General features: G+C 36.2%; 1 protein-coding gene across 4 annotated transcripts in view; it reads left to right on the top strand.

The window, feature by feature from the left end:
• ddc (dopa decarboxylase) overlaps nucleotides 1–27,617 on the top strand; it is a 105,036-nt gene that overhangs the window by 10,934 nt on the left and 66,485 nt on the right. For all 4 annotated transcript variants that reach the window (XM_073054339.1, XM_073054341.1, XM_073054342.1 and 1 more), the window contains exons 4-5: nucleotides 12,221–12,340; nucleotides 19,641–19,775. In XM_073054339.1, coding sequence (XP_072910440.1) covers nucleotides 12,221–12,340; nucleotides 19,641–19,775 — 255 coding nt within the window. The remainder of the gene's footprint in view (nucleotides 1–12,220; nucleotides 12,341–19,640; nucleotides 19,776–27,617) is intronic.

A 27,617-nucleotide genomic window follows, 5' to 3' on the forward strand; every position in this document is an offset into this window, starting at 1 on the left:
TCTTCATAGGCACATTGGTATCTGTCTAAACCACTTGCTGTAGAAAAGCATTATTTGCAATCATAATATTATAAGAATTTTTCTGAATTTCTCCCACCAAACTATTTTTGACAATTTTGATTTGATCGCTCCTCATCACTGTTTCAAGAGCCATATACATTTTGAGCTAACCATTTTTATTTAACCTTTCTTTGGTTTATCTGAAATAGCAATCCCCTCTTCTAGCACTTTGTAGCTCTTTCATCAATGGCATCTGCTCTATGGCATCCAAAATATTACACAGAAATTTATTGTCGACTAATTGAACATTATATCTTTACATGACTAAAGCCTATTTATTGAGCATAAATGCTGTTAGTTTTGAGATTTAATACAGTCGGCCCTCCTTATCCGTGAATTCCGCATCCACGAATTCAACCAACCGTGAATCGTGAAAACCCGGAAATGCTCTTCCAGCACTTGTTGTTCGAACATGTACAGACTTTTTTTCTTGTCATTATTCCCTAAACAATGCAGTATAACAACTATCTTACATAGCATTTACATTGTATTAGCTGTTATAAGTAATCTAGAGATGATTCAAAGTATACGGGAGGATGTGCGAGGGTTATCGTGGATCGGGATAGAAACAATTGGAAGTTGTCTTACTAAGTAAGTCAGAACAGGTACATCTGGTATTATTTAGTGTCAGTTAGTCAAACATTTGCATTCGTATATAGTATATATTTTACCTTTCTGTTCATATAAAATACTTAAGGACGTATGTTTCAGCGCCAGGCTCGGGAAGTTCCCGAGTTCGATCTAGTGACAGATCACTATCGAGTGCGTTCTCCATTGTGCCGGGGTGATGTGGAGGATCAAAAACCCAAAACCCCAAAACCCAATAATTAAACCATTGTGTTGCTTAGTAATAATTGTAGCTTTCATCGGGGCAGGGCCTTTCACATGCTCCATTAAAATTGTTCCGATCGTTGACCAACTATAACCTAACGCTTTTCGGATGACCGACGACGTTTCACTTCTTTCCGATTGCTTTATTATTTCCATTTTATTTTCAATCACGATCGTGATTATTTTTGTGAACAGAAACACTGCAGATTTAGAGCTACGCCGGGTCCTAATGCCCACCGCTCTGAACATGTTAAATAAAGTCTCTGGTTCCCTTGGGTCCTAAAGACCACAGCACTGATTCAGGTTAAATAAAGGACTTGAGCATCCGCGATTTTTGGTATCCACTGGGGGTCTCGGAACCAATCCCCCGCGGATAAGGAGGGCCGACTGTATGCATTTGAAGTCCTATGTCTCAATGTTCACCCATGAACTTTGCCATTTTTCCAATCAGCTTTTGCTCCCATTTTTCTTCTCAACATATGTTCTCTCCCAGATGAAAATGGTAACTTCTAGCTAAATGCATATTCAACTAACATGTCTTAAGTGTTCCTGCAACCTGTAACAATTAACCCCACCAATTTTCAAAACTCAATATTGTCTCATAATTGTGATTGAAATTATGGGCCACCCTATCAGGTCTCAACATTTCGGTGCACTGGGATTATAACTGTGAATGGTCGCTCATGTATTTACAAAAAAAGCATAACAATTAATTTTTAAATTTAAATAACATATTTTCTTCACACTACAACATTGATTTTATAGTATATCCTCTGTTTTTCTAACAAATCCCAAGAAGGACAATGTGTCAAATAACATTTGTAAATCTCTAGGTGCTACATGTACTATACTCATGTTATCAATCCAATTACCTCATCAAACAAAATCACTTAAATTTATTAAACATTGCCTTACCAGTATTGAGTCCACACTTATTTAACTTTTGCATTTCTAATTAATTTTATTTCGAGTTTGCTGAGTCAATGTTAGACAAGTACACTCAATGGCCACTTTATTAGCTACACCTGTTCATTAATGCAATTATCTAAGCAAGCAAGCATGTGGTAGCAACTCAATACATAGAAGCATACAGACATGTATGCTTTTCAGACCAAACAGAATGGGGAAGAAATGTGAGCTAATTGACATTGAGCATGGAATGACTGTTAGGGTGATGCCAAATAGGGTGATATAAGATCCCAGAAACTGCTGATCTCCTGGAATTTTCATGCACAACGTTCTCTAGAGTTTACAAAGAATCATGCGAGAAACAAGAAATAACATTCAGCAAGCAGTGGCTCTGAAGCTGAAAGCAGCTTGGTAATGAGAGAGATCAGAGGAGAATGGCCAAATGCTTCAAGCTAACAGGAAGATGGCAGTTACTCAAGTAACCACATGTTAAAAGAGTGATGTGCAGAAGAACATCTCTAAACATGCACAACACATTGAACCTGGAAGTGGATGGGCTAGGGTGACAGAAGACCATGGACGTACACTCAGTGGCAACTTCATTTGGTACAAGAGGTATCTAATGAAGTGGCCACTGACTGTAGCTCCATATTAGAAATATTCAGCTTTCTGGCCTTGTTTAGTGTTACTTATTACAGAATGATTCTTTAATTAAAATTAGGAAAATGTGTCTGATTTTTACCAACTCCCTTCAAAATTAGCTAGTTAGTTAGTTCTGCTTTTTTTAACAGATCCAATTAATTTCCTACAGTTATTTCTGGCATTTTTTTATTCTCTAACATACTGTATATTCTAACATTCATTGTCAAGACTACTATAGTACACATTTCTGCTATAATTTACCTTATCTACAAAGGGAACAACAGCTATTATTGTTTACAGCTGCTTTGAAGTGGGATGACGCATATGCAGTTGAATAGAGCCAATCGTTTACTGCCATTCAGAATAAAACATATAAAAAATGCTACCTCGTGGTGACTTGCAGCCAAATGACCATGATTTGCACAGCATAATGTGTTAATAGAGATGTCATGACAATGAGATTGTTGATATGATGAAGGGACACCAAAAATCACATCTGCCAATCACACACAATTTTCCATTCAGTTAAACAAACATGGTTTATATTTGCTGTGCCTTAGTCAGTGAGGCAGCTGTGCAGCACATTTTTTTCAGGACATTTCTTAGTTGTCTCATGAACTGAATTAAATTTTTAAAAATCCTAAAAGAGATATGATGTGCCTGCAGCTTTATCCTTTGGAAATCTCTATTTCTTGATAAATTATACTTGACATTGGGTGAGGTACGTTCTTTGTATTCTGCTGGCAGTTGGTCTCAGGATATTTACTAGTCAATGCAGTAATAAACTGAGTAGATTAGAATACAAAGAAAATAAACAGGGAGCAACGCAAATTATGGAAAGTAGTTGAAATACAGCCTGTTAACCTCCTAATATCTGTATCTTAGTAAACCTTCAGATTCAGTTTTTGACAGTGATTGTTGGTAGAAACTGGGCTTGAATAAACTAATCAACTAGCCCAACATCAGTATCTTTCCTGGAAGTGGAGATTTCTCTGTACATATAAAGAGTGCCAATGGGAGGGATCACATAAGCTTGAATTCCAAAGTGTTGAAGAACTATAAATGAAACTATTTTAAGAATTTTACTGGAACAAATTATTGGAACACAACTTCCACATAACCCAATACTATTTTTATTAGGTGATATCGAAGGGATAAAACCGAAACCCAAATTGAATAAATATCAGAAAGAATTCATAAAAATTGCATTGGCAGTAGCCAGAAAGGCTATTGCAGTTACTTGGAAATCGGATTCATACTTAAGTATAGACCGTTGGAAGAACAAAATCTTCAGCTGTATTCCACTTGAAAAAATTACTTATAATTTAAGAGATAAATATGAAACATTTCTGAAAATTTGGCACCCTTATTTACAAAAGACAGGATTAAATATATAGATGCTCTGAAGATAAAATTATTGGTTATTTGGGGAAAGAAATAAATATATATACTAAAGTTATTATGAACGCCGTGGAGCATGTGGGGATCTTTCGATATCCAGGCATTCTTTCTTTCTTTTTTTCTTTTCTTTTTCAATCTTTTTATTATTGTTATTAATATCAACAAAATAAAATTGTTACATAGATAATGGGATTACAAACATACACATTTCGACTGAACATGAAAGAATACATAAGCAATGATTACAGTATAAATGAGTATTCCCAAATCATGGACAATACAATATACAAATAAACAAGGCAAACCTAGGTATATCATAGTATATATTAAAAAAAACAGAAAAAAGAAAAAGAAAAAAAAATTATGCAAAAGAAAACTAATCTAATAATCTAATAACTAATAAAGAAAAAAAACAAAAAAGAAAAAAGAAAAAGAAAAAATGGGAAAAAGGGCTGTTTATAATATCTCACAAAAATACAAAATCATCAGTGTCGTCAACTCCGATCCTCTCAACATATGTAAAATTGAAACTGGAAAAACAAATAGACTTGGAACAGGGTCATATTACATCATATGAAAATATTGAATAAATGGTCTCCATAACTTTTCAAATTTAATAGAAGTATCAAATACAACACTTCTAATTTTTTCTAAATTTAGACATAACATAGTTTGAGAAAACCAATGAAATACGGTAGGAGGATTAATTTCTTTCCAATTCAACAAAATAGATCTTCTAGCCATTAATGTAAGAAATGCAATCATTCGACAAGTGGAAGAGGATAAATGGAGTGAGTCCATCATTGGTAAGCCAAGAATTGCAGTAATTGGATGTGGTTGTAAATCAATGTTCAATACCGCAGTAATAATATCAAAAATATCTTTCCAATATTTTTTCAAAAGCAGACAAGACCAGAACATATGAGTTAAAGACGCTATCTCAGAATGACATCTGTCACAAATAGGATTTATATAGGAATAAAAATGAGCCAATTTATCCTTGGACATATGAGCCCTGTGCACAACTTTAAACTGTATTAATGAATGTTTAGCACATATAGATGATGTATTAACTAATTGAAGAATTTTATCCCAATTCTCAATAGGGATAGTAAGGTTAAGTTCTCTTTCCCAATCATTTTTAGTCTTATAAAAGGGCTCTGAACGTATCTTCATAATTATATTGTAAAATTTTGATATTAGCCCTTTCTGAAAAGGATTTAGTTCAAACAAATTCTCCAAAATACCTGAAGACACAAAATTTGGAAAAGTAGGAAGTACAGTATTTAAGAAATTCCTAATCTGTAAATATCTAAAAAAATGAAATCTAGGCAAATTATATTTATTAGATAATTGCTCAAAAGACATAAAACAATTATCCAAAAATAAATCGGAAAATCATAGTAATCCTTTAGTCTTCCAAGCTGAATAAGCTTGGTCTATAATAGAAGGATAAAAAAAGCAATTGGATACAATAGGAATATTTAAAACAAACTGAGTCAACCCAAAAAATTTCCAAAATTGAAACCATATACGTAAAGTATGTTTAACTATCGGGTTGTCAATTTGTTTCGGCAATTTAGAAAGAGCAAAGGGAAGAGAAGTCCCTAAAATAGAACCCAATGAAAATCCTTGTACAGATTTAATTTCCAGGTTCACCCAATGAGGGCTAAAAGATAAATCCAAATCCTTTAACCAACATATCAAATATCGGATATTAACTGCCCAATAATAAAATCTAAAATTAGGCAATGCCAATCCACCTTCCTTCCTTGCCTTCTGTAAATAAATTTTACCTAACCTAGGATTTTTATTCTGCCATATATATGAGGAAATTTTTGAATCAACATTAGCAAAAAAAGATTTTGGAATAAAAATAGGTACCACTTGAACTATATATAAAAACTTGGGTAAAATAACCATCTTAATAGCATTAATCTGACCTATCAGAGATAAAGATGGTGGTGACCACTTAGTAAACAAACATTTAATCTGATCGATTAAGGGTAAAAAAATTAACCTTAAATAAGTCTTTATAGTTTTTTGTGATTTTAATCCCTAAATAAATAAAAGAGTCATTAACTAATTTAAAAGGTAAATTTCCATAAATTGGAACCTGTCTATTTAAAGGAAACAATTCACTCTTATTAAGATTTAATTTATACCCGGAAAAATCACTAAATTGAGCCAACAATGATAAAACTGCAGGAATGGATTTCTCAGGATCAGAAATAAATAATAATAAATCATCTGCATAAAATGATAACTTATGTATATCTGTCCCACGATTAATGCCAAAAATGTTCTGTGATTCTCTGATAGCAATTGCCAAGGGTTCTAAAGCAATATCAAATAATAATGGACTAAGAGGACAGCCTTGTCTAGTACCCCGAAATAAACGAAAAAAGGGAGATCTTTGATTGTTAGTAAGCACCGAGGCGACTGGAGTATGATATATCAGTTTAATCCAAGAAATGAATGTCGGACTAAAATTAAACTTCTCAAGCACATTAAATAAGTATGGCCATTCAACTCTATCAAATGCTTTCTCCGCATCTAATGAAATGACACATTCTGAAGTGCTATGTGAAGGAGTATAAACAATATTCAATAATCTCCTAACATTGAAAAAAGAATAGCAATTTTTAATAAAACCGGTTTGATCTTCCGAAATAACTTGGGGTAATACTTTCTCCAGCCTGGATGCCAGTAACTTGGAAAAGATCTTGGAATCTACATTCAATAAAGATATTGGTCTATAGGATGCACAATCAGTAGGGTCTTTATCTTTCTTCAATATTAAAGAAATGGAAGCTCTATAAAAAGTTTGTGGCAAATTGCCCAATCTAATTGCTTCTTCAAAAACCCTGCATAACCAAGGAGAAAGAGTAGCAGAAAAACATTTAAAAAATCTACTGTATACCCATCTGGACCTGGTGCTTTCCCAGAATTCATAGAGGAAATAACCCCTTTAATTTCTGCATCCGTAATAGGAGTTTCTAATATTGAAAGATCATCTGATGATAATTTTGGAAAATTCAGTTTCCCAAGAAAATCACGCATGGTATTACAATCATGAGGGAATTCGGAATGATACAGGGAGGTATAAAAATCTTGAAATGATTTATTTATCTCATCATGGTTAACTGTCAGATCCCCATTCTGCTGACGGATCTTAGTAATTTGATGTTTATCCAAAGCATTCTTCAATTGACTAGCTAACAGTTTACCCAATTTATCACTATGTATATAAAAATCTGATCTGGTTTTCATTTATTGATTTTCAATCGAAGATGTAAGTAATAAACTATGTTCTGTTTGAAGTTCAACCTTTTGTTTGTAAAGCTCCTTACTAGGAGTAATTGAATATTTCTTGTCAATCTCTTTAATTTTATCAACCAATAAAAGAGTTTCCTTCTTGATGCGTTTTCTCAGACCAACAGAGTAGGAGATAATCTGTCCACGTATATATGCTTTAAAAGTGTCCCAAAGTGTTCCGCAAGAAATATTATCCGTGGAATTAGTTGAAAAGAAGAACTCGATCTGTTCCTTCATAAATTTAATAAAATCCAGATCTTGCAGTAAGGTAGAATCAAATCGCCATTGTCTAGCGCTAGAAGCTGTATCCGTAAATTTAATAGAAAGTTTTAATGGAGCATGGTCAGAGATGGCTATAATATCATAATTACAACCAATTACCGATGGAATAAAACAAGAGTCAATTAAAAAATAATCAATTCTCGAGTAGGAATGATAAACATGTGAGAAAAATGAAAACTCTTTGTCCTTAGAATGCTGAAATCTCCAAATATCAAAAATTCCATTATCAGTCAAAAAAGAGTTAATACAAGTGGCCGACTTATTAGGTAAAGTCTGAGTAGATATAGATTTGTCCATCAAAGGATTTAAACAACAATTAAAGTCACCACCCATTATTAGCTTATATTCATTTAGATTAGGTAGAGAAGTAAATAAGGACTTTAAAAAATCGGGACAATCCACATTTGGAGCATAAACATTAACCATAGCAACCTTTTTGTTAAAAAGTAAGCCAGTAATTAACAAAAATCTACCATTCAAATCCGAAAAGATATCATGTTGGACAAATGCAATAGAGGAGTCAATAAAAATTGAAACTCCCTTTACTTTAGCATTCGAATTCGAATTATACTGTTGATCCCTCCAAAACCTAAAAAAGCGATAAGTGTCCTCTTTCCTCACATGAGTTTCTTGCACAAAAATAATATGAGCATTAAGTCTTTGGAATACTTTGAAAATCTTTTTCTGTTTAATGGGATGATTTAAGCCATTAGTATTCCAAGAGACAAAATTAATAGTCTGAGCCATATTCCTGAAATCAACCCTTTGGTATATAAAGGGTTAACCAAATTATGAACTCATGCGCCCGGAAGAGGAACAAAAATAAGGGGCGGACCCGGAAGTGACGACATTGTGGACATTTTTGTAGTTTAAAATCAGCCCAAGTGAAAAAACTAAAAAAAACTGTTAAAAGAAACATAAGATTTAGAAAAAGACCTCCCACCCCCCCCCCCCCCCACCCAAGAGGGAAAAAAAAGACCACCCCAGCCAGGGATAGGCTGGGAAAAAGAAAAGATGAAACGAAATCTACCCCCATATCAGCAGAAGACAACTCCGTATATAAAGGGGAAAAAAAAGATCCACCCAAACCCTAAAGAAATAATAATCACTATACTAAAACCAAACTACTTAATATAATTGGTAGTAAAAAAAACAAAAAGAGTATAATCACTAGTAACTTATAAATCGGGTTAAAACCCAAACAAACCAAAAAAAAATTTAAACTGTGATAAGAGATGCATTATAGGAAGAAGACGAGAGAAAATAAAATGGCGAAATCAAAAAAAAGCCAAAAATATTTTAGAGAAGAAACCGCCATCTTAGTAAAAAAAACCTCACCTTCGAAGGATTAATAATAATGACCAAAGATAAAGTACAGTGGTTGAAGTAAGTAAAATAAAAAAATTAGCATGTCGAGAAAAAAAAACTTTAACTAGAGTATAAAATATAGAGTAAACCTACACCAATAGCCAGAAACAAAATCTGGTTTTGGAAATAAAAACCATCTTGCACGATCAAAATCACTCATTTATTTGAAATGAGTGTCCGTAGCAGTAGGGAAGTTCTCATTCAAAAAGCTTCTTGCTTCAGATGTAGAAAGAAAAATACGCCGTGGTGCATTCGGAGGTGATATTCTGAACTTTGCTGGGTATAAGAGCGCAGGTTTTAGATTTTTCTCATAACATTCAGACATCAGAGGTTTAAAAAGAAGCCTTGCCTTCATTGCTTCTGGACTAAAATCTTCTACTAAATGAAAATTGTGATCTTGAAATTTGACCATCTCTACACGCCGAGCCACACGAATAAGTTGCTCTTTAACATGCACATAGTGAAATCGGACAATTACAACCGGTGGGTTAGCTGAAGCACTTGGTGATGGACACATAATTCTGTGAGCGCGATCGAGTAACGGAGGACTGTCTGGGAATACAGAAGGGAACGCATCCTTTAAAAGTTGAGCAAAGTACTTCGAGGGGTCCCCTTGTTCAATACCTTCCGGGAGACCAAGTATGCGTAGGTTCTGTCTTCTGGACCGATTCTCAAAGTCGACACTCTTGGCTTTAAGTGTTTCCACCTGTTTAATCATTGAAAGTAAGTTCTGCTCCAGTTTTTCAATTATCAAATCTCGCTTCCGAGCGTCTTCTTGCAGAGTTGCGATTAGAACTTGCTGCTGGTTAACTACTGAATCCATCTTATCCATATAATCTTGAAAAGCCTTTATAACTTGTTTAAAAATTTATCGTTGTTCTTCAAGTTTTTGATTTAAAACCTCCAATAACATTTCATAAGTCAATTCAGTGCCCTTAGAATCAGTCGTCTTCTTCTTCCCGTTCCCGTTAGGATCCTTCCCGAGTTCTCGCCCTTTAGATCTAAGAGCCATTTCTGTATTCCTTTCTTCAAAAATTCACAATAAACTCTTAAAGATAAGTCCAAAAAAGTAACAAGAATCTTTTGGTGTAGGTAAAAATAAGTTAAATAAGGGTGATCATAGGTTAAAAAAAGTAAAGGTTACGGAGCGAATCTGAAACAGTGCTCACTCCATGAGCGTCTCCTGCTGACTCCTCTTTCTTTCTTTCTTCTTCTCTTTCTTTTTCCTTCTTTCTATAGGGATATGTTAGGGGGGAGGGGTTAGGGGAGGGGGGAAGGGTTGATAACTTTTTTTCTTCTTCTGTAACCATTGAAAACTCAATAAAAAAATTTAAAAACTTAAACTATTAATCTCTGTTTTCTGTTTCATGTAAGTAGCAGTTTAGAATCTATTCAGAGTACAGAGATCAACTATTATCTGCCTCTATTCCAGGATCTATTCCAGGATCTGGGGTTACCAAGGGCTTTCAGCTGGTTTTCCATTGTTAGGATTCCCTCTTTTTAATTGAAAGTGGAAGATGCACTGCATATGTTTTCATGTTCTGTATTTGCAACTTTTCTGTTTATGTTCTCATTCTTAACTGCTTTCATTTATTCATTGACCAGATAATCTTGTTTACAGCTTATCTCCATGGTTATCTTGGCTGTACCCCATCAGAGGCAACTTTCAACCCAAGCCTCCCTGCAGCTTAACAGACTTCTTTTGTCTCCTTCCCAGTTCTGGTAAAGGTGAAATGTTAACTCACTTTCTCTTCCCAGCCTGACCTATTGAATATTTCCTTCATTATCTGTTGTATTTTAGATTTCCATCATCTGTGTTTATTTTTATGTGCATGATATTCTGGAATAACAGAACTACTTTTCTCTTTAGATTATTATATTTCTGCCATTATTTAGTGACAAGTACTACAGGTGCTTTCATTGGCAAAGTTTGATATATCAAACATCAAGTAGTGACACTCATTACTAAAAAGGCATAGTTTTGAATTCATGACAGGAAGCGAAGGAAACCTTTTTTGCATCCACTATTCTCATTGAGCAAGTAGAAGAGGGCTGGGGCAGAAAAGGTTCATAAATCACACTCCAGTAAGTGAAAGTTTACTGCATTTGATGAAGAGAGAAACTCACCTCTGTCTGGAAAATAAACCCCAATAATGAGGCTAGGAGACTCAAACCAACCCTCAATCCTATTTAATTTCATTTGTTCCATTCTTGCTCATTTATCCATGAACTGTATCTCTATCCTTTTATTATATTTTCCACTTTCTGTTCCACTCTTCACTCCTCACCCATCTTATCGTCTTTTGTCTCATATTTCCTGTCTTCCTTTCCATCTGCTATTCCCAACTTCCCCAGAAAGTTAAAAACGAAAATGTGAAGTGACTTTTTTGTGCAGTTTTTTAATGAACGGGGTGAGCAGGATCAGCAGTGGTAAGAGTAGGCACAGCTATAATTTAGACTCATTACAGTACCGAATGTCATATTTCTGGCATTAGTCTCCCCACCACCACCCTCTAACCTGACAAATGTGTGTTTTGACTGCTGGATGTAATGTAATAGGGATTAACAAGTAAATGTAAAATTTCAACTTGGCTCAGCACTTTGAAGAGACAATGTACAACCTAGTTTAATATTAGAGTGCTCTCTTCCACAGGATCTTACAGGTCCAGCTGAATTACTTGATTATTAGTGACCTTTTCCTTGGGATTTGAGATTTTGCCAATGCTTACAGAAGCAGCCTTTCCTGAAGATTTGTTCTTCTGCACTGTCAACAGCGCCTTTGTTCATGAAATCACATAGCACCTTTGTGAAGATACTATATAATGACACTTCTCTGTTATCAGCAGTTCAAGTAACGACCAGACTAAAATCTATTTCAAGGACCTTTCTGGCTGCTACTCCCACACCAGCAATATCAATTCATTGCAAACTTCAGTATTATGACATAAGATAAAATTTTATTTATCCTGAAGGAAATTATTATTGCAAGGTTGCTCAGTCAGAAATATATACTTTGAAATACAAAGATATGAAATATTGAGGTATGAAAAAGAATACAAAATGGGGATTAAAAAGTAATAGTGCAAAATACAGATGTGCAATGAAACCATATACATATATACTTAAGGAGGAGGAGTTGCAGATTCATACAGTCACAGAGAGAAAGGATCTCTTGTGGTGCACTTTGGTTATTAAAAGTGCTCCTCTGTTTATCCAGTATGTCACGGAGGGTATGAGAGGGATTATCCATAATGCTCCATAGCCTTTGCAGTATGCTCCTCTCATACACCACCTTATGTGTGCTTTTGCTTACTTGATGTTCCTTATTAAAAATTTATTTTATTTTGTCATTAGGATGGCTTAAATTTAAGATCATTAGAGATACCTTAAACTCCTGCTTTACCCTTAGGCTGCAAGCCCTGCCTGTACGGAATTGGAGACGGTGATGCTTGACTGGCTGGGGAAGATGCTGAACCTGCCTGACGAGTTTCTAGCTGGGACTGGGAGTGAAGGCGGTGGAGTGATACAGGCAAGAACAATTTGAATAAAAGACCAAAGTGAATTCTATTTTATTAGAATTGCTCAAAATGTGCTGGAAAAGCAGTAATGGATTAATTGAGTGTGTATCGTTCGTGTGTGCACTTTTTTTTAAAAAAGACTGATCTTTGGCAAAGAGTAGCTCATGGCATGAATTGTGAATTTTAATAAATTGCTGGAGGAATCTGCCAATAGCAGAGATAGAAGCTGATCATCTATGTTAGTGACAAAAACACAAATAAATTTATGACCACAAATATTTAGAACCTCTAATTCATGTTGTAAGGATCTAGCAACTCAACCAGTTAAAAAATGAGGGGCCAAAGGAATTATAAATCAATTAGCCTAATTTCTGTTATACAGAGATTTGAGATTTTATAATTAAAGAACATAGAACACCTGGAAATTTTCAGCTGATCAGAGCGCTGCTTCACATAAGTGGGACATTTGAGGCATTCACATATGAGTGTACAGATGCAGAAATCCTAACTGGCCTGACTGCTTTTAGATGACAGTGTAATAATGCTACATCTGGAGTCCCAACAACTGAGTACAAAGCTGGAGGAATACTCCACCCAGTGCTTGCACTGACCAACCTGCTTGAACCATCTGAGGTAGATACAGTGCCTTGTAGGAGTATTCAGCCTTCAACCCTTTGTTCACATAAGTGAGTATTACAACCTGGGATTTTGATCAATTTAACTGGGAATTTTTATTTGTGAATCACATGCTCCTTTCTTCACAGTAGAGCCCAAAAAAACAGGACACATTGTAAAGCATGAAAAGCTAAAAATTCAAAACTTAAGTGTCATCAGTTCACAAGTATTCATCCAGCTTGGCTCTGTACTTGGTTGAACCATTTCCCACAGGTGTTACAGCCAGTAGTCTTTTTCAGTAAGTCTCTATTTGCTTTGCACAATATGATGGAACATGAGTTGTCCATTCCTCCATGCAAAATTACTCAACCTGTCCTAGGTTATATGGACAGTAATCTTTTCGCCACACATATCACTTAGTGTTGAGGCCAAAAAATTCCACTTTAGTCTCACTTGGCCACATGACCTTCTTTCACATTTTTATTGTATCTTCTGAGTGACCCTTTGCAAAGTCTTTATGGGCAAGGATTATGTTTTATTTAGTGGTATATGTGGCATAAATCTAATACTGCACATCAGCCAGGCAACACCATGGAGGTAGCGACGTGCCATGTGGAGTGTTTTTCAGCAGCAGGGAGTGGAAATCTGGTCTGGATTGATGGCAAGATGAATGCTGCTAAATACAGTGAGATCTGGATAAAAACATGCTAGCCTCTGCCAGAAAACTTAAAATGGCGAAGAAATTAGTCTTTCAGCAGGGCAACAACTGCCAGAACAACCATGGCTTCAAATGAAGAAATTTGATGTCCTTGAGTGGCCCAGTCAGAGTCCTGACCTTAACCCGATTGAACATCTCTGGTAAGACCTTAAGATTGCTGTCCACAGCCTGGCACAGTTTGAGCAATTTTGCAAGGAAGAATGTGGAACTCTTGCTCTATCACGTTGTGCAAAGCTATTAGAGACTTATCCAAAAAAGACTACAGGCCGTAATAACTGCGGGAAGTGGTTCAACCAAGTACTTGGTAAAGGGGGATGAATACTTCGAACTGCTGACACTTCACTTTTTGAATTTTTAGTTTTCCATGCTTTCCAATTTTCCCCGTATTTTGGGCTCTACTATGAAAAAAAGAACATGTGATTCACAAATAAAAGTTCTCAGTTAAATCAACCAAAATATTTAGTTGTAATAGTCACTTATATGAACAAAGGGATGGGGACTGAATACTTTTACAAGGTACAGGGAATACTCTACTATTCATCACCATGTAAAGGAGTGGCTCTGAGGAATTAGAGTGAGTATTTTTAGATTTTTTTTAAATTGTTTGTTTTTATTTGAATATTTGTAAATGATTCCGTTTGTCTTTTTGTGAATTTTTTTTGTTTGTTTCTTTTGGAATAATTATATTTGAGAATGTCAGGAGCAGAAACATTTTATTAGCTGTGATAGTCGATTAAGAGAGGGTTGGCACTTACGGTAATTGGCTGTCAAGTATTTTCTCTCTATGGTTTCATAGTAAGGGCTCATTCTGAACTCCTTTACCACCATCCCCCTCCTGCTTACCCCCACCCTTAATTTGTGAATTGGCTGGGACTATGCAATTAAGTTGATGCAGAAGATACGATAATATGAGTGAAACTTAACTGAAGTCTAATAATGACAAAACATTTGTTGCACTGGAGAGCTGACCTGTGTGATGAAATTGCTACATGAAGAATAAATGAGAGACTGGCAACCCTGCAATGAGTTCTCCAAAGATTTTCCATTACCTACAAGATTTGTAATTTGCTCAAATGAGAGGAGATCAAGAAGCTTAACACCATCCAGGACTTTACAGGCTGCCTGACCAGTTATTCCCACTACTACTGGCAACAGGTGACTCCCGTGCAGCCACCTACAACTTGCTCTGCAATAACTAGCTCAGCTTCTCTAGCACCTTACAAGTATCTCACATCTTTAAGAATAAAGTTTATCGTCATGTTGGATTTGATTCACCTCCAAGCCCTATTAGCATGGAAATATAGCATGTCCTTTATCAATGCTGAGCCAAAACCAAGTAACTTCCTACCTAACAGTACCGTGCATGTTAGCTTGCTTTCTCACAGACAATTAAAGATGGCATAAACATTGCTGAAATTGGAGGTCCTCTCACACTAATCAACAGAGTTTACTATTGTTATCCTGTGGTTATTGCTCTAGATCTAAGAGTCGTTAAGATTGTGATAGCAATGACAGCCAAATTTTTAAAAATACTGCAGCATACCAAGATTAGCTTTGCTGCTACTGTTTGAATGAGATTCTTGCTGAAGGGATGGCCACTCCCTTTCATTGTGGACACAAAATAAAACTCTAGCAGAGGAAAGTGATTTAGTAGTTGGGCTCAGACTCATTTTCTCTGATGCTATTAGTTTGATTTCAGATAAGTTTCGAGACAATGCCAGGCCTCTCGTTTTATATGTATTGAGGAGTCTGTTGTAATTTCCTGTGAGTCATTCATGGTTAAAGTAAACTTAGACAGTGGTAATAATATTGATTCAAACAGATGATAGACACTTTCAGGTAGGGGATGCAATAACTTCAAAAGCAGTTATCTTTATTTTGATTAAAAATAGCTCAAATATCACAGCTAGTGGAACATCTGCTTCATTATTTGATGCTTATCATTTGCAAATGTCATTCTCTTTTCAAGAAGCTGTGGTTATTTGAAATTTTGGTTTGCACATAATTATTAATTGTTTGTGATAGAAAGAAACCTTTCAACTTAATTGGAATCTGTGGAGCTGCTACTGATAAAAATTTCCTGTGAGGGAGGAAATCGCAGGCAGCATAATAGCGGACAACAGAAATCCATTTTTGTTTTTAGATGTAATTTTGACGTTGGCAAAGCGTGTGTGCTTGAATGTAATTTTGCCATCTATTGTGTTTGTCACCCAGCAGTGAGCAAATTACAGATACATTTCAGCAGGCGTTTGAAAAAGACACAAATTGGAAAGAAAATGCATCAATCGATTTTTGATGTGAGAGAATGTGCGTCATTTGAACCACATTTCTTCCCTGTTTTGTTTGTTTCACCATAGCAACAGTTGTCTGTACTCTGTCAGCAATGGAGAAAAACGTATCATAGCAACTTATTATGAGTTTCCCCTCTGAGAATTGTTCTGAAAAGCAGAGTGCTCTTTGATATACAATGATAAATAAATCACTAAGAGGGCAGAAATTGTAATGACTCATGGAGAGTGAGTACCTCACCACATACAGATCTGAGTCAGAAGGGCTCCTTCTTTTAGTCCAAATTTTGCAACAGTTGACCATGAATAATGAAGTTCAAGCAACGCAGGCCTGAAATTTCTTTGTAAGTACAGGTCATCCATCCAAGATTACAAAGTATTTCACCTGTAAGGATTTTAACAAAACTCTTGATTTTGTTTGAGTTTGAAATTTGATCACAGAAAAAGAAATTCGTCAAGCAACTGTTTTAAACAAAGGAGCACAAGAAAATAGGAGCAGGAATAGGTTATCTGGTATCTCAAGCCGCCCTTGTCATTCAATATGATCAGAGCTGATATGGGTTGGCTTCAGCTTCTCTTCTATGTTCAGTTATTGTAATAATCTGCCCTTTGATTCTTATTATTAATGTGCATGACTATATAATTTCCCACATTAAGCTCTATTTGCCAAGTTTATACCCAGTCAATCTACCTATATGCCTTTGCAGAATCACAACATCCTCTTCACAATGTGCCTTTCAGACTATTGTGTCATCGGCAAACTTGGATACCTTATATTCTGCTCCTTCCTACAGACTATCGATATAAATAGTTAATCATTGAAGATCAAGAGCTAATCACTGGGATACCCTACTAGTTGTATCCTTCTTGCTATTTCCCCTTATTGACTCTAGCATCTTGCTGACAATAGATGTTAAACCAAGTAGTCTACAATTATCCCCCACCATTTGTCTTTTTCCCAACTTGAATAAAGGAGTCCTATTTGATGCCTTCCAATCCTCTGAAACCCTCCCAGAATTTGGTGAGATTTGTAAATCTCATTGGTAGAAATTCAAAAGAAAGTTCAAAGCTGGATAGAAATATTTAAAATAAAAATGTGACTCTAAATTCAAATAATATTTCCCTGCCTTTAATAACTTTACCATGTTTATCTTGTTCCCTCTCAAGTAATTTGATTCTGCTTTAGAAAACTGACAACTCAAGCGTATTCCATGAACTGAGTATGAAAAATTCTGTTTAAATCCTGTGCAGTAGCCCCTCAACACCACCTCCCACACCAGACAGTGCTGCAGCCAGTTAGAATGCTCTCCACAGTACATCTGTAGAAATGTGCAAGTGTCTTTGCTGATATTCCAAATCTCTTCAAACTCCAAATGAAATATAGCCCCTGCCATGCTTTCTTTGTAACTACATCAATATGTTAGCCCAGGACAGATCACATTTAATAGAGTTAATCTCACCATTTTTCAGTTAATTCTGAAAAATGGCTGCTTTCATGTTTTCTGATTATGAATTTAATTAAGGTCATGTAAAAAAAAATTAAAATTCATTCTGTGTTCTTTTCCAATTCAGCAGGATGAGTTTTTGACAACCAAAGGAGGTACTCCTGTATGCACATGTTGATGGCCACAAGAAATAATTTTATTAAATTATTAGAATGCAGAAAGAAAAACAAATGATTACCAAAGTAGTGGTACAGAAAATAAGACAATGCTTATCATCCACCTATGAGTTGATCTGCACAATGCCAGAGGGAAACCACAGATCCAACAATTTTTTAATCTTTTCTCTTCTCTCCCTCTCCCTCCCTCTCCCTCTCCCTCCCTCTTCCTCTCTCCCCTCTCCTCCCCTCTCCCTCACTACCTCCTCATCCTCTAACCCTCAGCACTACTATTAGTTCAAGTACATTTATGATCAAAGAATGTATAAATTGTAAACTATGATTTTCTTGCTCCCAGCTAGCCTCAAAGCAAGAAACCCTAAAGAAACCATTTAGAGAAAAAAAAGAATAAAAACAAAAATAAAGGGCCAACACTTGTTGCACAAGCGAAAGAAAAAAATACAAATCATGCAAACAGTTAAAGTGAACAACAGCATTCCGAACCAAAATTTGATTTCTCAAATCCTAATGCCCCTCCTCCCCTTCTTACCCCATCCTTGACAATATTTAGTTGTTTGTTTTTTTCTCTCTCTCTGCCCATCAGTCTGCCTGTTCTCCATCTCCCTCTGGTGCTCTCCCCCTCCCCCTTTCTTCCTCCCGAGGCCTCCTGTCCCATGATCCTTTCCCTTCTCCAGCTCTGTATCACTTTCGCCAATCACATTTCCAGCTCTTAGCTTCATCCCACCCCCTCCGGTCTTCTCCTATCATTTCACATTTCCCCCTCCTCCCACTACTTTCTAATCTCTTAGTATCTCTCCTTTCAGTTAGTGCTGACGAAGGGTCTCAGCCCGAAACGTCAACAATGCTTCTCCTTATAGATGCTGCCCTGCCTGCTGTGTTCCACCAGCATTTTGTATGTGTTGTTCTCAAACTGAGGTCTTGGCTGCAGTGGATGACCATGACATCTTCTGTGACTTGACATGGCCTTTGCTCTCCACAAAGCATTATAGTACTGCCTTCCTGGCTGATGAATCATACACATACTGTATATAATATTCATTCAGTGTTCACTTTATCTTCCACTGCTGTAGCCCACCCACTTTAAAGTTTTGACATGTTGTGCAAGTCTTCTGCACACTACTGTAGTAACATGTGCTTATTTGAGTTACTGTCACCTTCCGGTCAGCTTGAACCAGTCTGTCCATTCTCTTCTGATCTCCGTCATTAACAATGTGTTCTTGTCCTCGGAACTGCTGCTCACTGAATGTTTCTTGTTTTTCACACCTTTCTCTGTAAACTCTAGAGACGGTTGTGCCTGAGAATCCTAGGAGTTCAGCAGTTTCTGAGATATTTAGACCCACCCCATCTGGCACCAACAATCCATGATCAAAGTCACTGAGATCACATTTTTCTCCACTCTGATGTTTCGTTCGAACAACAACTGAACCTCTTGACCATGTCTACATGCTTTGATACACTGAGTTGCTGGTAGATTAGATATTTACATTAACAAGCAAGTGTACAAATATGCCTAATAAAGTGAACACTGAGTGTATATCTATCACCCTCCTTCCATCTTTCATTCCTATCCATCCTCTCCTTTCAACCCCACCTCCCCACAATGCCAGTGTACAATGTATTTTCTATGATTAATGTTGATTAATTATTTTTCTGTTTAATGACCTTTCGAAGACCAACCAAATAGTGCTTTGTGCATCTTATCTAGGAAAGTATGCCATAATGTATCACACAAATTACACAACGTTATTAATTCATGAGTTTAATATTTTTAATAATCCAAACACAAAATAATATTTATCTTTTGCTTTGGAATTTGAATAAAAACTGAAAATGCTGTAAATACATGGCAGGTCAGGCAATCTCTATGGAAATCTCTATGGAAAGAAAGAGTTGGTAGATGAATTCTGATGAAAGATGATTGACTTGAAATATTAACACTTTTTCACATTCCAGAAATTTTCCCTCGGTTGATCAATACTTTCTGCATTTTATGTTTTGATTAAAATTCCTTCTGCATTCTATGTTTTGATTTTGTAAATCATTTTTAAAATCATGATTTATTTATTTAGAGCACAGCCAGTGAAAGTACACTGGTGGCACTTCTTGCGGCTAAAAGGAAGATGGTTACACTATTTCGGGCAAATAATTCTGATACGGCGGAAAACATGATCATGTCTAACCTGGTGGCCTACACATCAGATCAGGTGAGCATTGCTGCTGACTCTGTGTCTTTTCATTGAACTGACCTAATCAAATGTGAAATTATTATGCTAATTTAGAAATTTATAGTAATGAAAACTTTGAATAGTGCCACATAGCTGTTTAGAACATAACAAAATATGAAAATTGCTTTAATTTCTGTAATTGTTTTCTTCAATTCTGTTGGAGAAACTGATGCAACATTGTCCCATAGAAGGAGAAGGAATTTGTGTTTTAGACCATAAACTATAAAATTTAAAGTTAGACTATTTTGAAGAAATATTTGGATGTAGATTATGTTAATCTGGAATTTTCTGCTGGTCCTGTCATGGAAATGGCAGAATTCTCTTTGCTGATGAGAGTAGAAAACAGCAGTAATGCAGACTGGTTAGGCTTCTGAAATTTAACTGTTAGACTTTCGAAATTTTAAATTGCAATCTTGAAGGAACAAGAAAGTGGTAGAAGACAGGGTCTTGACTTTTGTATGATGATACAGTAAGCATGTTTAGAATTTCCTTATTTACACTTGAAATTCTATAAGACCAGACTGCAATCAGACCAAGCACAGATATAGATATTATTCTGGGCTCAGACTGACCTCTCAGTCAACAAACTAGAACACCAGTTATGCTGAAAGGACTGATTGGACTTGTGGTAAGAATCTAAACATTTGGCAGTGAATTTCTGTGTACAAAAGCTCAAATACAATTGCACATTGCATGAAATCAAAAGAAATAGGAAGGATATTGTGATCATGGTGCCCAGATTTCTCATTCATAAAGGGATGGAGAACTGGGTCTGCTCTCCCTACTGACTATAGTTGTAAGTTTCACGCTGGAAAAAGCAGCTTGCACAATTATCTCTGGATTGAGGGATTCTAATTCAGACCATTCCAAACATAAAATTTCATATGACAGATTTTACCCAAGCTCTTTAATCTTCTAATGAAATTGGAAGTTTATAAATGAGAGATTGAACACAACATTGCCCAAGGAGTGTGCCAGAAACCTTAAAATATTAGCTGGTGTTGGGGAGACTGGACATGTCAGTGGTGGATTGGCATCAATTAAGCCATCATCAAGGAGATTGCATGCAACATTATAGTTTAGGCTCAGATTAAGGGTACAAGAGTAATGGATAGAGACCAGGAATGTCCACAGACCTTCTGGTGCTGTAAAGGGGATGGATCGTTTGTTTAGAATTTCACATATCATCAGAGGTCTGGGTTTGCCACTATGTTCTCCACACTGCACAGTGCAACAGGTATACCGACAACAAGGATCCCTCATCGTCCTATGGACTTCATATTCAGCTGCAAACCTTACTTGACCTCTGGCTCACCAAGGTCTCAAGTCAAGTAGGAAACGTGCATACATTTCGAGCCAGATGTGCACTGCCTGCCATACTGAAACTTGATTTATTAATCTTTCTATTTTGATCACAATGAAGCATCTGAATTTTGCTTAGAGCTATTTTTAATTCATTTTCGATAATACCATGAAGGATTTAAAACAGGACTTGTCTCAAAATATATTAGGCAGTACAGGACTTCTGGGTCAAGGGAAGAAATATGGTGTTTTTAAAGTGAGCAATAGGATTCAATAATGTTGTTTCCTTAAATATAGTTTGTTTTCAAGTGCACAATTTGACTGATCTCATTTTCTAATCAGCAATATATTATCTAGATACAATATGCAGACCATCTGTCTAGACAATTTATTGACTTTGTATGTAAAAAGAATCTCTTAATATAATTCTGTGGAAAAAATATTTAAAGATTGAAAATGAGTTTTATATTTATCTGTAGCAGACTTCATAGTGATGTTATTTAAAATACACCAGAATTTTAGGTTATTTATCATTCAGATCAAGAATTTAATGCTTTTTATGTGGATAAATATGTGTAGGTAAAGATGTTTATTGTTAACTAATGTTTGGTTTCATTTGAGGAACATGTTTTAGATTGGTTGCTACTAGAGAAATTGTTTTATTTATTTGCCACAACAATTCTTAGTGTGCTAATTACCTTAAATTGAATTCTAAGAAATTACTACTGTTGCCTGGCAGATAAGAAATACGAACGATAACATTTCAACAAGTGATGCTCTCAAATGATGTTCTTCTGTTGGAAGATTTGCCTCAAGGCACAAGTGACCTTTCTTATTTGCATCAGTGAATATGTCTGGCTAGACATAAAGCAAGATCCATTGTTTGTTATTTGTTCACCAGATTGCTTGGAGTGTAATAGCTGTTTTTAGAATATATACATATTTTTATTCTAGCTGCCCATTTTTAAATATTCTTAAATTTATTATCATTTGAAAGATAGTCTATAGTAGTAAGTTGTAGCCAAGAATGTCATGATTTTTAAAAAATGGAAGAATAGATTATTTATGTAGTAGCATTTACAGAAGAGCCTGGAATGAATCCACTAAATGTCTGTACATTTATGAATAAAGTGAGGAGGAAGGAATTAGAGTGGTCCGATTTATCAAAGAGGTCAATTAACTGCTGTATCTCCTGTTAAAGTAATATCAATTTGCATTTTTAGGGACATTTTATTTTTAAAAGAATCATTTGGTTATTTGTTTAAATTAAAATCAAAGTCAAACCAAAATTTACTATCAGAATACATATATGCTACCTTGAGATTCATTTTCTTGCAGGCGTTTACACAACAATAAAGAAATGCAATATAATTTATTTAAAAATATATATAAACAAAGGCAAACAATGACTATTGTGCAAATAGATAAAAAATATTGAGAACATGAGTTCTTGAGAGTCCGTGAAAGTGATTGTAGAAACGAGTTGTTGTTGAGGTGAGAGAAGTTATCCATGCTGGTGCAAGAGCTTGATATAGAGTAATAACTGTACCTAAATCTGGTGGTGTGGGACCTAACCTCCTGCCCAACGGAAGTAGCCAGAAGAGAACATCACCCTGATGGTATGGGTCTTTGAAGATGGCTGCTGCTTTCTTATGGCGGCACGCTATGTAAGTGTGCTCAGTAGTGGCGAGGGCTTTGTTTGTAATGGGCTGGGCTATACCCACCACTTTTTGTAGACTTCTCTAGTTCTGGCCATTATTGTTTCCATACCATGTCATTATACCTGTTCGATTACTCTCCACTGTGCATCTATAGAAATTTGTCATTGTTTTTGGTGATATACTGAATCTATGCAGACTTGTAAGATAGTAGAGTTACTGTTGTGCCTTCTTTGTGATGGCACCTATGTGTTGGTCCCAGGAGAGTTTCTCTGATATGATAATGCCAAGAAATGTAAAGCTACTGACCCTCTCCAACTCTGATGTCCTAATGAGGACTGACTAATGAACATCCGGCTTCTTCCTTATGTAGTTGATAATTATCTCTTTGGTTATTGACGTTGAGTGAGAGATTGTTGTTGTGGTATCATAAAATCAGATCTTCTATCTCCCAATTCATTACCATATTTGATTTGGCCAAAAACAATGGTGGCATCAGGAAAGTACAGGAGCCTCAGGACCCACATCATCAGGTTTAGGAAGAATTATTGCCTCTCAACCATCAGGCTCTTGAACCAAAGGATGTAATTTCACCCAATTTCACTTGCCCCATTATTAAAATGTTCCCACAACCTACGGACTCTTTCTCGAAGGTTGTTCATTTCATGTTCTTTTTTTTTTAAATTAGTTTTTCAAAACATTTTACAAATTGAAAACCCCAAATCCCAATGAGGAACATTAATACAGTGCAAAATTAAGCATACAATGACAATATGCTACAAAGGAAGAGAATTTAACAAAAAAGCACCTAAATTAAAGACAAGTAAGCTTAGTATCTTCCCCAAGCCCCACAACACAAGAAAAAACAGCAACAACTCCAGACCAACCACAACACAATATAGAGAGTATAAATCAGGACAGTCAAACTCCCAGACTGTGAATACACTTAGCAACAGAGGATAATAATGCCTACTACCAGAAAAAAAGGGAGCTGAAAGCATGGGACCGAAAAGAAAAAAAACCCTAGTCAAGAGGAAGGTTATGAAAGTACTCGATAAAAGGTCCCCAGACCTTATGGAACTTTAGATCCGACTTAAGAACTGAATAATGAATTTTTTCGAGGTCCAAGCAGGCCATAATGTTGTTAAGCCATTGCGCATGAGTGGGCGGGGCAACATCTCTCCATCTAAGGAGGATCAAGCGTCTAGCCAGGAGAGAGGCAAAGGATAATATTCGGCATTTTGTTGGACCCAGACATAAATCTGTCTTGCCCCAAAAACCGAACAGAGCAATTAAGGGGTTTGGTTCTAGGTGCTGATTCAGAATACACGATAACATAGTGAAGACATCTTTCCAGAATTTCTCCAAGCTAGGACAGAACCAGTACATATGGATGAGAGAGGCCACGCCCCTCTTGCATTTATCACAGAGCGGACTAATGCTAGGGTAGAATCGAGATAGTTTAGATTTAGACATATGGGCTCTGTGAACAATCTTAAACTGTAAAAGGCAATGGCGAGCACAAAGAGAGGTTGAGTTAACCGATTTGAGAACTGAGTCCCAGCTCTCATCGGATAAGGAGATATTTAAATCCTCCTCCCAGGCCATTTTAATTTTATCCACAGGGGCCCGTCGTAAGGCTGCTAGTTTATCTCGGATAATTGAAATTAAACCTTTACCTAGTGGATTAATGGAAAGAAATAGGTCCATAGCATTTTTCACAGGCATTTCAGGAAAGTTAGGAATTAAAGGAGCAGTAAAGTGTCGGATTTGGAGATATCTAAAAAAGTGAGCATTAGGCAGGTTGAATTTAGCGGAGAGCTGCTGAAAAGAAGCGAAGCGATTATCAATGAAGAGATCTTCAAAATGTCTAATGCCCTTCCTGTACCAAACATGGAATGCTGAATCGTACGTAGTAGTTAAAAAAAGGTGATTATGTGCGACAGGGCTGGAAATGGAGAACCCCTGGAAACCATAGCATTTCCTGAACTGAGCCCATATATGCAAAGTGTGTCTAACAAGAGGATTAGCTATTGATCTGGGCAGACGACTAGGGAGTGCAGAGCCAAGAAGGGCAGAGATAGATAATTCTTTAGTGGAGCTCAACTCCATTGCCACCCAGTTAGGGCACTCGGGTTGGCCGTGGAAGAAAGACCAAAAGGTAGCACAACGTATATTAGCTGCCCAATAATATAAACGAAAGTTAGGTAAAGCCATGCTACCCTCTTTTTTAGATTTTTGGAGATGGATTTTATTAATTCTAGAGCGCTTATTCTTCCACAGATATGACAAAATAATAGAGTCTAAGGAATCAAAAAAAGATTTAGGAATAAAAATTGGGATAGATTGAAATAAGTATAAAAATTTGGGGAGAACATACATTTTAACAACATTAATACGACCTACCAAAGACATAGATAGATGTGACCATTGTACCAGACTCTGTTTTATAGTATATGAAAGATTGGCAAAGTTTTCACGAAAGAGATCTTTCAACTTCCTTGTGACTGTAATTCCAAGATAAGTAAATTGATTATGGACTACTTTAAAAGGGAGATTACGAAATGTTAGTTCTTGTGCTTCTTTATTAATTGGGAAAAGTTCACTCTTATGTAAATTAAGTTTATAGCCAGAGATCTGGCTAAACTGGTCAAGAAATGAAAACATTAGAGGTAAGGATGTAGACGGATTTGAGAGAAAGAGTAATAAGTCATCAGCATAAAGAGAGACTTTATGCTCAACACCCCCTCTCCAAATCCCGGTCAATTCAGGACAGTTTCGAAATGCTATCGCCAGAGATTCTATAGCCAAATCAAAGAGAAAGGGACTTAAGGGGCATCCCTGACGGGTGCCACGTTTGAGATTAAATACTTGGGATTTCTGAAAATTAGTTAAAACAGAAGCAGTAGGACACAGGTACAGCAATTGGATCCAAGAGATGAAACTTTGACCGAGGTCAAATTTTTCTAAGACTGCAAAAAGGTAGTTCCACTCTATATGATCAAATGCTTTCTCCGCATCGAGGGAAATAACACATTCAGGAATCCCAGTTGGAGGTGAGTATAAGATATTAAATAAACGCCGAATGTTAAAAAAATGGGAGACGGTTTTTAATAAAGCCTGTTCGGTCATCAGAGATAATGGAGGGAATAACGGTTTCTAATCTATGAGCCAAAACTTTAGCTAAGATCCTTACATCAACATTGAGCAGAGAAATCGGCCTATATGAGGAACACTCTGTTGGGTCTTTGCCCTTTTTCAATAGAAGAATAATAGATGCCTCATTGAAAGAGGGTGGCAATTTGCCGTAATTAAATGAGTCAGATAGTACTGAAAGTAACTGAGGACAAAGAAGTGAAGAGAATGATTTATAAAATTCTACAGGGAACCCATCAGGTCCAGGAGATTTCCCTGAGGACAGTGCAGAAATTGCGAAAGATATTTCTTCTGATGATATAGGCGCAATGAGTTTGGCTTTAAAATCAGATGAAAGTGAAGGGATATTCAGATTCTGTAAAAATTGATCAACAGAGATATTGTCATTCAAAGATTCAGAGGAATAAAGCCAAGAATAAAAAATTTTAAATGCGTCATTAATTTCTAAATGATCCGATGTAAAGTCTCCGTTCTCCTTCCGGATCTTTGTAATATGTTGTTTGGCTTTGGAACGCCTCAGCTGATTGGCTAGGAATTTACCAGACTTATCCCCATGAATGTAAAAGCGACTCTTGCTTTCGAGAAGTTGGCGTTCGACAGGTTGAGTAGACAGAAGGTTAAATTTGGTTTGGAGTTCAACGCGCTTCTTGGATAATTCAGGGTTCTTAGTTTGAGCATATATTTGATCCAATTCTTTAATCTGGTTAATGAGGTCTGCTCGATCTGCATGGGATCTTCTATTGAGATTTGCTGTGTAAGAGATTATTTGACCCCTCAGATATGCTTTCATGGCATCCCAGACAATCTGGGATGGCACTTCAGGTGATGTATTAGTGTTAAAATAAAAGGTTATCTGGTCCTTAATAAATTTTACGAAATCATCATCTGATAGTAAAGTTGAATCGAACCGCCAGTGTTTGTTCCTCTGAGGGAGACCAGGAAAGTTCAGAGAGAGGGTAATTGGGGCATGGTCAGAGATCAGTATACTCTGATAGTCACAAGAGTGGGCAAATGGGATAAGTTGGTTATCGAGTAAGAAATAGTCAATTCTAGTGAAGGTATGGTGAACATGTGAGAAAAAAGAATAATCTCTCTCAGTAGGATGAAGGAAATGCCATATATCAGAGATACCAAAATTAGAGAGAAACGATTGGATAGCTAAGGCAGATTTAGTAGGTGATCTGGTAACAGAGGACGATCGATCCAGATTAGGATCCAACCAACAGTTGAAGTCACCACCCAGTATAAGAGAGTATGAGTTTAAGTCTGGTAGTGAAGAAAAACACTGTTCAAAAAAGTTAACATCATCAAAGTTAGGGGCATACAGGTTTGCTAGTGCAACTTTAGTGTTATATAGTTTACCAGAAACAATAATAAAACGGCCATTTGTATCAGATATTTTATTATGGAGTTCAAAAGGAATATTTGAGTTAATAAGAATGGAGACTCCCCTAGCCTTAGCGGCAAAGGATGAATGAAAATGCTGACCCGCCCACTTTGACAGAAGCCGGGAGTTATCAAAACAACGAATATGAGTTTCTTGGAGGAAAGCAATGTCAGCCTTGAGTTGTTTGATATGTGAGAATACCTTCCTCCTTTTAACAGGGTGATTCAATCCCTTTACATTCCAGCTCACGAATTTAAGTGCACTAGCCATTATCAATTACTAATGCATAAAAGGCAGCAGGCATATAAAAAGTCAAGC

This window comes from Hemitrygon akajei, chromosome 8 (genome assembly GCF_048418815.1).
Source record: "Hemitrygon akajei chromosome 8, sHemAka1.3, whole genome shotgun sequence".
NCBI lineage: Eukaryota > Metazoa > Chordata > Chondrichthyes > Myliobatiformes > Dasyatidae > Hemitrygon > Hemitrygon akajei.